Source organism: Diceros bicornis, chromosome 18 (assembly GCF_020826845.1).
Source record: "Diceros bicornis minor isolate mBicDic1 chromosome 18, mDicBic1.mat.cur, whole genome shotgun sequence".
Classification (NCBI taxonomy): Eukaryota; Metazoa; Chordata; class Mammalia; order Perissodactyla; family Rhinocerotidae; genus Diceros; species Diceros bicornis.
Genome location: NC_080757.1, coordinates 10624047 through 10636629, shown reverse-complemented (window position 1 = coordinate 10636629; position 12583 = coordinate 10624047). Strand labels below are relative to the sequence as shown.

Below are 12583 nucleotides of genomic sequence, written 5' to 3'. Positions count from 1 at the left end.
GATGTATAAACCTTCTCCTAGGTGCTTTGTCTCCTCTCTGGTTCTCTTCAACTTGCGTTTCTTCTCTCAGGATTCAGGAGAACTACTTCTTGAGTTCTCCTCTTCTAAGGCTCCCCCTGAACCCAAGACTCCTGGTTCTAGCTTTGCGTAGGCAGATTGATACCTGGTCTTCCCGCTGTTTGAATCGATCCATCTTTCTCCTAACACAGGTTCTCCACTCGGGGCTGGGTCCTAGACCAGACCAGCATATTCGCTCAGGTTGATGCCTTTGTGCAGCGCTGCAAGGACCTTATTGAGGTGGGAAGACTGTCAGGGAAGGAGAGTCAAAGCCAACAGCAGACCCTCCAGAATCCCCACCCAGGAGCTGGAGGAGATGGGGCAGAGGCAAAGCATAGAACTTACCACTTTGGCTGTTCTTGCGTAACTGTGTGCTCTACCACCATCCTGTTCTTTTAGACTTTTGCCTCTTATCACTGCCTAATATTTCATATTTCATTCTGCAGTCATAATTCATCCCAGTAGCCCCTTGCATCTGGTTGGTCCTGCCTAGTTTTTAGACATTTTAGGCTAAACCAGAGAGCTCAAGACTTACAAACTCAGAAAAGAGAGCAGGAATCCTCATGCTGACTTCTTTTTAGGTATGTGACTGTCAGTACCATTTTGCCCGCTGGGAAGATGGCAAGCAAGGTCCCCTTCCTTGCTTCTTTGGTGCCCAGGGACCCCAGATAACACGGAACTTGCTGGAGATTGAGGACATTTTTCACAGAAATCTGCACATGCTGCGAGCTGTTCGTGGGGGCATCCTGGATGTCAAGAACACCTCTTGGCATGAAGACTACAACAGGTGAGAATCCCAGGCTGATGCCCAGGTAGAGAGGGAAGGGAGGTCAGGAGAGGCAAGAACAGGAGCAGTGGCAGAGTGTGTGAGGGGAAGGGTGGAGGTGGCAGAGTGGGGATGGGGAGGGCAGGAGAGAGTGCAAGGAAGAGGTGGCTGCTCAGATTGAGGGTTCCAGAGTTAGCCTTTCACGGCTTGAACCCCAGTTCTGCCACATACTAGAGATGTGACTCTGAGCAAATTACTCTACCAGCTGGAGCCTCTGTTTCCTGTCTATAAAATAAAGTTAGTGATAGAACCTATCTCATTGCATAGTTAGTCAGTGCCTGGTACATAGGAAGCTCTCAGTACATAACACATAGGATTCTTACTCAGGGGGATATACTTGGGGTCAGGTGAGGGCACTCACCCTTCAACACGCCTCTTGAACGGTGCAGGTTCCGTGCGGGAGTCAAGGACCTGGAGGTGATGACTCAGAACTTGATCACCTCCGCCTTCGAGTTAGTTCGTGACGTGGAGCATGGAGTGCTACTGCTGGACACCTTCCACAGGCTTGCAACCCGTGAGGTGCCACTGCCCTGCCTGCTTCCTCCACCCTTGGTTCTGCCACTTTCCTTCAGTTCCTCCTGATCCTTCCAGACACCATCCTACCTCCATTCACACTCTTTCTCATGTCCTAAATTGCCAGTGCCTCTTTTCTTCCCTCTCTCTGTTCCTCTAGTGTCCAGATCGCTAAGGAGTGTGACTCCCAAAGCAGAGGGGTAGCTTTCCCCCAGGATGGGTAACTGGAGGGAACCTGCGTGCCAGGGCATGTTGTCAACTTCTTTCTCTTCTTCCTTAGGCTATCAAGCGAACATATGACAAGAAGGCAGTGGATCTCTACATGTTGTTCAATAGCGAATTGGCCCTCGTGAACCGTGAGCTGAACAAGAAATGGCCATACCTGGAACCCTACATGGCCCAGTACTCTGGACAAGCACACTGGGTGCGGATCCTACGGCGTCGCATTGACAGAGTCATGAATGTAAGGGCCTGGCCTTTTCCAAGACTTGCTCTCAGTGAGATGGTAGTTTGCAGGCTGTGCCACATGCTGGGAGGGATGAGGGACTGGTCCAGAGAGTTTCCCTAGAGAGTTTTCATGACCGGAGACCACGTCTGAGTGAAAGATACAGTGCAGTGAGGCAGGCCATGGCTTTGGATTTGCAGCCATGTGAAGTGTGGTTGGTCGAACATGGGTCATTTTAGGCCTTTCATATCAAGGTGGAGAGGAGGAATAGGGTCAGCTTCTGGGAAGTTAGGCTACCAGAAGAGTAATACAACCTCACAGTCTATAGAACTGGACAAGTGAGGCCCTGATAGGGCCTGGTCTCCCTCAAAGAACAGGCTCAGAGAAACAGGAAAAAGATTTTTTAAAACTTGTTGGGAATATAGGTCTAAAGCTATTGCGGTACCTGCTATCATCTAATTGGCTCTGGGAGAGAGTAAGGTAGCCCACAGATGTTACTGAACCATGTTTGTTTTGCTCGTTGCAAAAGCAACGAAAAGCCAGTCACCTGAGACGACGAGTCTGCAGCAGAGAAAGGGTTTATCCACAAGGCAGCCAAGTGAGGAGATGGGAGAACAAATCTCAAATCCACCTCGCCCCAAAATGGGGATTAGTGGTATTTGTGAGATAAAGGGTGGGGTGGTCTGAGGTGGGGGGATAGATGATTGGAGTTAAGGAGAAGTGAGGTAATTGATGGCCTGTGCAAGCATAGTCAAACTTCATGGCTCTTTATAGGACACAAGTTTACAAAATGGCCGGGTTAGCATATCTGAGAGTGGAGTTTTCAGCTCCCTGACGTCAGGAGGTCACACGTTGGTCATCCATGCTGGCCCAGTTGATGAGTTGGTGGCCTTAACTGGCCTAAACTGGACAAGGAGTTGACTCTCAGTTCCTGAAAAACTTAAGCACCCGTAACCATGGTGACCCAAACGTCAGAGATGTTATCTATGGGGTAGGCTTTAGTAATGCGTTATCTAACTACTTTTGCAAACAGACAACTGAGTATGGTTAAAGCGTTTGACTCCCAGTTTCACAGACAACTGGAGGCTTTTTAAGTGTCGGTGGGCTAAGACTGTGGTGAGGAAGGGCTCCTGCTAGTTTTTAACCTTGTACGCCTTAAATCCTTCACCTCCTGTAATTTACTGTCTTTTCCCAACTTTTTTCTTGAGCTGAATATCTGCGCTTCTCTTTCTTCATTTTGACTCCCTTTCTCATTGTGCCTTGGTCTCTTCCTCTCACCTTTCTTTTTGGCTCCATCTTCCTTCTAAGTAGTCAAAATCAATCTCTATAGCAAGCCTTACACATATTGTTGGTGTGTGTGTGTGTGTTTGTGGTCCCAGAGTGATGGTAACGTGGAGGAATGTGGCCAGTAGGCTCCACCTATCTGTTTTTCTTCCCCCTCAGTGTCTTTCTAGTGCTCATTTCCTGCCTCACATCGGGACTGGAGAGGAGAGTGTGCATGCCTACCAGCAGATGGTTCAGGCCATTGATGAACTGGTCCGAAAAACCTTCCAGGACTGGACATCAATGCTGGACAAAGACTGCATTCGGCGGCTGGATACACCATTGTTACGAATCAGCCAGGAGAAGGCGGGCATGCTGGATGTCAACTTTGACAAGTACAAGACCCAACCCGTTCCTCTCCTTGTCCTGTCTTTGGGGCCATTCGCTTCTCCCAAGAGTTTAACTTACATCTCTTGGTTTCCCTCCCCATTCTTCTGCCTAAGTCTCTCTTATACTGTAATATGTTTACTTTTACTTCTTTTTTTTTTAATTTTATTTATTTATTTATTTTTCCCCCAAAGTCCCAGTAGATAGTTGTGTCATAGCTGCACATCCTTCTAGTTGCTGTATATGGGACCCGGCCTCAGCATAGCGGGAGAAGCGGTGCGCCGGGGTGAGCCCGGGATCCGAACCCGGGCCGCCAGCAGCAGAGTGCGCGCACTTAACCGCTAAGCCATGGGGCCGGCCCAACTTTTACTTCTTAATTTTAACTTTACAGTTTATCTTCAAAAAATTGATTAAAAAAAAAAAAAACCCCAGTAACCTACTAAACCAGTGATGTAGGTGTTCTGCCACTAGATGGCCATGGTGGCTCAGCTAAATCATCCAAACCGTGAGCAATGGTGTGGGCTTTTCTGAGAACTGATGGGGCTGTCAGACCATGCCCTCTCCTACAGCTTTATAATTATGGCATTTTCGTATTACAATTATTTAAAATTTAATTAATTCATTTATTAGTTATTAAAAAATATATAGTGAGTGCCTTCCATGTGCTAGGAACCAAGATTGGCACAGGGAATGTATACGATGCAAAGTCCCTGCCCTCTGTGACTCTGTGAATGAACCAAGTTCTACTCTTAGAGCTGTGCTTCCTTTTCATATAAGATGCAGAAGAGAAAAATAAAGAAGGATCTGTGTAAGGCATCTGTCTACAGAGATTACAGACCTTCTGGTGACAGTTTTTTCCTAATCGGAAGGAAATAACTTTCTACTTGATTGGTTTTGGCTCTGTCTTGTTGTCAGCTAGGCCCTATAATGACACTTGCTTCCCATGCTTCTAGGCTGTTGCTACTAGCATCGGCTTTAACTCATAGAATGTCCTTATTTGTTGGACAAATGTAGAAGCGGCTTTGCCAGGGAAGACCTATGTGGAGATGGAGTCTGGGGGACAGAAGAGACTGAGCGTGTCTGTCCTGGGTGGCTGCAGGCAGCCTAACCAGGGAGAGATGACACATTATGGTTGAGGAAAGAAGCAAAAGAACCAAGGTGGAGAAGCAGTGCTGAGAGTCAGGTCAGAGGGGTGAGGCAAAGGCGTTAGTGGGAAGGACAGAGATGTTTGAAGCCACATGGATCAGGAAGCAGTTGAGAAGCAGTGTGAAGACGAGGGTGAGAGGTTTGAGATAAGTCTTTGGCCAGTGAGGGGCATCAGAGACCAGCTTTGATAGTGTTCCTGGTTTTTTTAGATATGGCCAAGCAGGATCATATAAAAATAACCTTATAAATTAACAGTAAGATTTTGAAGAGACAGAAGACTAGGCCAGTATTACCCTAGCTATGACATTTGCAAACACATAATGGGGTTGAATCTGCAAGACAGTCTTCCATCAAGCTGGGTACTCCCAAAGACGCTGTGTTTGGAGAGACATCCAGACACACTTGTAATAATATGAATATGAGCACACATAGTCCACCAATTGCCCTTTCCCATGAATTAAAGGATTGTATTCAAATAACAGAATTTTAATAAACACCAGTAATCAATATTTACGTTTTAAGTATGAGAGAAAACAAAAGTTGAGAAAGAGGTAAAGAGATGCCATAGGTAAGCACTGGTTGGTGGCTACTTCCTTCTAATCCTCAGGGTCAGCCAGTGAGCGGGAGTAAAGCTTCAACTTCAATGCCACACAGACCAGAGTTTGAACCCTGGAGTAGTTCCGTTTTGCCATGTGACCTCAGGACGGCCACTGAATTTCTCTGAGCCCAAGTTTCCTCATCTGCTTAAAAAATCCTTTTCTGAGGTTGTCATGAGGCGAGATGAAGTGTAAAAGTCCTCACAAAGAATAAACAGTCAGTAAACATTATTTTCCTTTAAAAAAATTGCCTCATAAAACTTGGTGAACATAGTACTTTCAAAACAAATTTAGCAAGGTGATATAATAGTTTTAATTTTTACAACATTTAAAACTTTTAGAAGAGGTAATACATGCACATGTTATAAAATTCAAAAGTGACACCAGGGTAGAGAATGAAAAATCTCTCTACACTGCTGTCCCCCAGTGACTCAGTTTCTCTCTGAAGAGAGTCACCGTTACCAATTTCTTGTATAACGGTCCAGAGATAAGAGTGTGTATCTACATGAGTATCCTTTTTATATAAATAGTAGCATACTGTACTATACACACTGTTCTGTACATTCAAAGTGTTTTCAAAATGTTTTATTTAATTTTTCCATTATAAAATTATTGATCATTTTAGAAAATTTACAAAATGCAGAAAAGTAGAAGGAAGAAAAAAATTCCCCCAAAGATAACCATTCTTAATGATTTGGTATTTTTTTTTATCACTCTTTTTTTTACTGCTTATTTCATATGGTTGTTTTTCTTTACTTTTTAAAATCTTTTTTTTTAAATAATTTTTTAAATTTATTTTTCCCCTAAAGCCCCAGTAGATAGTTGTATGTCATAGTTGCACATCCTTCTAGTTGCTGTATGTGGGACACGGCCTCAGCATGGCCGGAGAAGCGGTGCGTCGGTGAGTGCCCGGGATCTGAACCCCGGCCACCAGCATTGGAGTGCAAACACTTAACCGCTAAGCCACAGGGCCGGCCCTACTTTTTAAAATCTTTACTGAGTATTTTTAAATTACAAATGTAGTGCATGCTCACTGTAAAAAAAAAATTTATTGTAGAAGTATATAAAGGAAAAAGTGAAAATCCAGCACACAGCCCCACTCCCTAGAGGTAACCATGATTACCATGAAGTCAAAAACATACACTGCACTCATAAAATAAGATTACATCATAAACAATATTTTTGCAACTTGCTTTTTTTAAGGTTAACAATATGTGTGGGAGGTTTTCCATTCTGTACGTACAAAAGTATGTAATTGCTTTTCATGACTGACAGCATCCCGTAGTTTGGCTGTACTTGTTTGAAGTTAATCACTCGGCCCACTCTTGATGGACTGACAGGTTGTACAGTTTCCATAAGGTTTCTGAATATTCTGTACTGGAGGATTTCAGCTGGGCTTCCTACACGTGTTCCCTTCCCTCCACAGCGGGAGTTCACCTGGTGTTGGGGCCTAGTGTCCATCTCGTTAGGAAAAGCTTAGGAGACAACTTTTTTGTCTGCCGTGATCATCTCTTGTCGAGGAACACGTGAGATATTTATCTAAAATACCGTTTGTGTAATCTTTATAGTAGAGTTTCACAAGGCAACTTTGGGCCAAATATTTATGGCCCAGGTTTAGCTGAAACCCAAACAATGGCTAGGCACTTCTTCCAGAGAGAAGAGGTGTTCCTGTCCTTTGGCAGTTGTTTTCTAGACAGATGTGTTATAAGCTGCTTTACATTTTTGTGGTTTTAAGATAAAACGGCCTCAACCCAGTAAATAATGTATGGGAGAAAAACATGATCACAGGGAAGGATTTTGAAAAGTCTAGGCTCATCAAACCAATAAAAAAATCCAAGACAGTTGCAGCTTTTCCAAAGCGTGTTAACCCTGCAAGGAGGTGTGGATGGCTTGATCAGGTTTCCTCTTTGTGTTCAAGGTCTAGATAAGATCTTGGAATAAGCATGCTTTTCAGATGTCCCGATTATCCTCAGAAGTACCTGACTTGCCCTTAGTTCTGGGAGCCTTCCAGTCCCTAATAGCACCTATCTTATCTCACAGGGGGTTTTGTTATCCTACCTTATATCCCAAGTATTTGAACTCTGAAGTCCAAATTGGCTTTTACCATGTTTTATGGCCAGACCAGCTTTACAGATTGCACTTAATACAAACATATTCCAGATGTTGTCTATACCCTGGCTGAAAAGAGCTGTGTTATCACCATGTATGTAGCAGATTCCTCTGTGGAGTGGAACTTCCCCAGATCAGGGTAGGGGACACTGATGTCTGTTGGTTTTTTGTGTCTAGAGCTTCCTCTTTCTCCTTTTTTTCCCCAGTCATATAGCGCTTTCTCCATCGGGTCAGGTCGTTCAGGGCTGTCAGCTCTAAACTAAGCCAGCTCCACTTCCCTATCTCTACTGCCTGACCACTTGTTTGAGGATAAATTATAAAATATTTTACTAAAATAGTTCCCCAGACCGATTTTTTTTTCGAAATTCTATTTGTCAGTAAAGTAAAATTTGCATCCCAGAAATTTATCGACAAACTTCTGGCAAAGACTGAACATCACTGTGAAAAAAGTTCCACATAGGATTTTCAGCTCAACATCAGGAAGATATTATCCAAATTCATCCTGTTAACCCACAAGTTATAATTTGATAATTTGCCTTAAAGTTATTTTGAAAATCTTGTCAAGATGAAAAAGTGAAGAAACATTTTGGTGCAATGTTGGATAGCATACATACCCAAGTGGGCTTGCCATGATGTGTAGGGAGACAAATTCAAGGCCTCCAGTTTGAAGAACATATGAAAATATGTTTATGCTACTGAAATGGTCCCATATATATTCACACCCCTCTGTCCTCCCGATATAGTTATAACACAATTTTTGGTTAAATCAATATTCAGTGTTTATCTTAATATGACTTTGTTAGTATTGTTTACTACTGAGCCAAGTAATTTTCTGTTGCTATAGTTCTTTCCTTCCTTGTATGACATTTTGCTCTCTTTGCAATTAATAATTACCTCACTATTTTAGTTAGCACACTATTCACTATCATTAATTCTTCCAGACCAACCAATAAAACCTTTTTGAATAATATTTTTCCTCACTATCTGATATGTCAGGTATGTTATTGGTTTCATGTTTTTCTTAGAGCTATCCGTCCTGGAACTCCCTGTCCAATTGCTTCAGTCCAATTGGTTGGTTTTGAGGCCTGCTACACAAGTGTCACTCTGGGACTTCCCTGAGCCTCTTTTCTTGTTTGATTTCCTATTTCCTTTGTCTTCCTCTTTCTTGGTTTATGCCCTTGTTTTGGTGGCGTGCATCCTTTAGTAGTTTTCTGAGAAATGGTGCATGGGAAATAAATTTTTTGAGTTCTTTCATGATTGACAACTATTTTCTGCCCTCCACTTGGACTTTTGGCTGGGTTTGGAATTTTAGGCTGAAAATAATTTTCCTTTGTTTTGGCTTCTCTCTTTTACTTTGCAGGCTTTCCTTAAATGTCTCTCTCAGATAGAAACTGCTCATTTGTATCTGAGAGAGGCTTATTCACTTTGAAGAATTTTGACACAGTTTCAAAAATAACACATTAGTGGAGATCAACAAGGTTTGGAAAAAAAGCATTTCTTTTTCCACAATCTCTTAAAGCATGTATCACAAATAAATGAGCATGTGAAAATAATTTTCTTCATTGGAAGATTCCTCTCCAATAAGGGTGAAAATATAATCCTTTGCAAAACTTGAAATGTGCAGTTATCTCCTACATTGTTAATTCAGTGCTTGCCTGTAGAATAGACACAAAACATTCTGGAATTTTCACCTCAATATTCTTTCCAAATAACATTTCAGTAATAATCAGAATGTGAAGTTTCATGAGAACATCTTCAGGTTGTAGGGCTTTTATGCTCTATGACTAAAAAGTGCAATTTCATTAAAAAAAAAAGAAACCACACAGATTTAAAAAATCAAGTGATTTTATTTAGGATTTTTTATTTTTAAAATATTCTATATTTTCTTCTGGTATTTTGTGATTTTATTCTTTGCATTTAGATCTTTGATCCATTTGAAACTTATTTTGATGTAGGGAGAGAGGTGCAGATGCAACTTGAGCTGTTTTTATTTTTTACTCCCAGATGGCTAGCCAGTGGGCGCAATCTCATTTATTGAGCTACTATCTTTATAATATAACAAATTCCCAAGTATATTTACGTCTATTTTGGGATTCACTATTCTTGTTCTGGTATGTCTGTCTATTCATGTGCAGGAACCAAACTTTTAATTAGTGTCCTCATTACTCTCCTTTCTCAGAGTTTTCCTGGATATTTTTAATATTTATTTCACATAAGAACTTTAGAATCAATTTGTTTAGTTCCAAAAATAGTCCTGTTTCTATTTTTATAGGAACGAGGAGTGGGTTAAATTTATAGGTTGACTTAAGAAGACTGGACATCTTTAAGATGAGTCTTTCTGTCCAAGAATAGCTTTTTTCCCCCAATTTATTTAAGTCCTGTTTTTTGTTCCTAAGTCATTTTTCTCTATATATTAACCAATTAACAAGAAATGTTATAATATATATAACATATATATATGACAGACATACCAGAACAAGAATAGTGAATCCCAAAATAGACGTAAATATACTTGGGAATTTGTTATATTATAAAGATAGTAGTTCAATAAATGAGATTGCATCCACTGGCTAGCCATCTGGGGATAAAAAATAAAAACTACTCAAGTTGCATCGGCACCTCTCTCCCTACATCAAAATAAGTTTGTAATATATATAAACATTTCTTGTTAATTTATAAATTTTTGGCATTTTATTTTTATTGTTTAAATTATCATGGGGCCCTTTGCCTCCGCAATAATATTTAACTGGTTACAGTTTTTATATTGGAAAACTTTGATTTTTAATAAGTTAATTTTGTACTCAGCCACTTTTACAAATAATCTTATTGTTTAAAATAGTTTTTTCCTTGAAAAAACATTTTTTATTATGAGACGTATCATACACTCAGAGAAGTACTTACAACTTACATATTCAGTTTAACGAGTAAGTATAAAATAAACACCCTTGATTTATTTAAGCAACTATCACCCAGGTCAAGGAATAAACTTTGCCAGCAGTCCAGCAGCCCCCCACTTATAATTATTTTTCAGTTGAATTAGTGGTCAACACTTAAAATTCAGGAAATTTTATATAAAAACCCACATTCTGGCCTCTCTTGAAAAATGAGACAATGCAGTCGCGCTGGGCCTGCGTTCCCACACGGTAGCAGTTGCCTGGAACCCTGGAGCAGTTGCTCTTTTAGATGGACCGTGCACTCTTTAGCTCGGTGTAGGTTGCCATTTATCATCACACTTGAGCTACACCTGCCTTGGCGATGTCGGAATTTCTGAACTTTTCTTTTGACTGTAAAAGCCAAAGGAGTGGTAGTTGGTTGGCTGTTGGAAAGTGAGGCTGAGGGGGACGTGCGGCTCTGGTTTAGGCAGGGGGATGGTGCTGTTCCCTGAGACAGGAGCTCAAAGTTTGCAGAGCAGATGATGAGTTTGTTTCCAGACACAGTGAGTTGGAGGTGCCTGTGGGACAAGCCAAGGGGAGATAGAGCTCAGGTGGCCGTGTAGATTTGGGAGTCATCAGCTTATAGAGGGCAGCTGAAGCTGTAGCAGTGCATGAGATACCCAGGGAGAGTGTTGGATGTGAAGAACCTTGAGGAGCCCACATTTAAGGGAGCTGCAGGGGAAGCGGACTCTTTGCTGAGTCTCCAGCTCCTAGCTGCATGCGATTTCCAAGGGACACTGGAAAGAGAAGGATACTTCTACTGAAGGGCAGGGCAGACCAGGAGAACGTGGTCTGGAAGCCAGGGAAAGCATGTGTCTGAAGAAGACGGAGAGGAGTCCGCCACGATGTTAAGACCTGCGGATGGATCAGGGAAGATAAGGCCTGAGGAGGTCTGTGGGGTTTAGCTACCAGAAGTCCTGGGCGAGCTTGATGAGAGCAGTTTTAGAGGTGAAGAGAGGGCAGCTCTCACCCCTCATTCTCACTGAGAAATGGGAAGAAAGGGAATTTTCGAGGACGATTCTTTATTTTTTTTAAGATTTTATTTATTTTCTCCCCCCAAAGCCCCAGTAGATAGTTGTATGTCATAGCTGCACATCCCTCTAGTTGCTGTATGTGGGACGCGGCCTCAGCATGGTCGGAGAAGCGGTGCGTTGGTGTGCGCCCGGGATCTGAACCCGGGCCGCCAGTAGCGGAGTGCGCGCACTTAACCGCTAAGCCACGGGGTCGGCCTGAGGACGAGTCTTTAAAGAAGGTAGGCTATAAAGGGGAGCCGAGTGTGGTATCTGTTGGAGTATGTGGAGTCAAGGAAGTGCTGCTTTTTGTTTTTGTTTTTGTTTTTAAGATTTTGGAAACTTGGCCTTACTTAAGTGTTGATGGGAAGGAACTAGTAGATTGAGGGTATAGGAGAGCTGGAGAAGATGGCATCTCAGAAAGCAGGAGGGGGCCGGCCCCGTGGCTTAGTGGTTAAGTGCGCTCCGCTACTGGCGGCCCGGGTTCGGATCCCCGGCGCGGACCGATGCACCGCTTCTCCGGCCATGCTGAGGCCGCGTCCCACATACAGCAACTAGAGGGATGTGCAGCTATGACATACAGCTATCTACTGGGGCTTTGGGGAGAAAAAAGGAGGAGGATTGGCAATAGATGTTAGCTCAGAGCCAGTCTTCTTCAGCAAAAAGAGGAGGATTAGCATGGATGTTAGCTCAGGGCTGATCTTCCTCACACACACACAAAAAAAAACAAAAAAAAAAAACAAAAAAAGAAAGCAGGAGGAAACCGGATCAGAATGTAGAGCCCAGGATGAGGGTTTGGCCTTAGGTGGGAGGAGGCCTCTTCTGTCATAAATGAGAGAAATCATAGGTGTGGAGACAGGTACATTTATAAGTTTTGTAGCAGGAAGTGGCTGGAGTTCTCTGATGCCTTCTATATTTCTGTGATGGAAGAGGTGAGGCTTTCTGCAGAGAGGGGGAGCGCAGGAGGAGACCAGGTTTGAGAAAGTAGAGGATTTGCAAACAGTCACTGTGAGAACAGGAGGGAGAGCAGATTGGGGAAACCCCAGGGATGCAGCAAGCAGAGCCCAGTTGGGATGGGAGACCTTGAATATGCAGTATGCTAATCTGTGGGGTCACCTGATCTTCTCCAGCCTTGCTGGCTGCCTTCTCAGGGACACAGCGGGGAGGACAGTGGATTTAGCCAGGGTTGCTGTATTGCCAGGTGGCTTAGACTAATGAATGAAGCAAAAGAGTGAGGATTGGCAAGAGAGTGGTGAAAGTGACAGACGGCAGGGAGGAAGTGGAGATGGGAGGGGATG

At 42.9% G+C, this 12583-nt stretch overlaps 1 protein-coding gene across 1 annotated transcript in view; it reads left to right on the top strand.

Moving 5' to 3' along the window:
* Positions 1–12583, top strand: part of DNAH2 (dynein axonemal heavy chain 2) — a 96487-nt gene that overhangs the window by 20142 nt on the left and 63762 nt on the right. The window contains exons 10-14 of the mRNA XM_058559803.1: positions 210–297; positions 639–844; positions 1273–1402; positions 1677–1859; positions 3285–3499. Coding sequence (XP_058415786.1) covers positions 210–297; positions 639–844; positions 1273–1402; positions 1677–1859; positions 3285–3499 — 822 coding nt within the window. The remainder of the gene's footprint in view (positions 1–209; positions 298–638; positions 845–1272; positions 1403–1676; positions 1860–3284; positions 3500–12583) is intronic.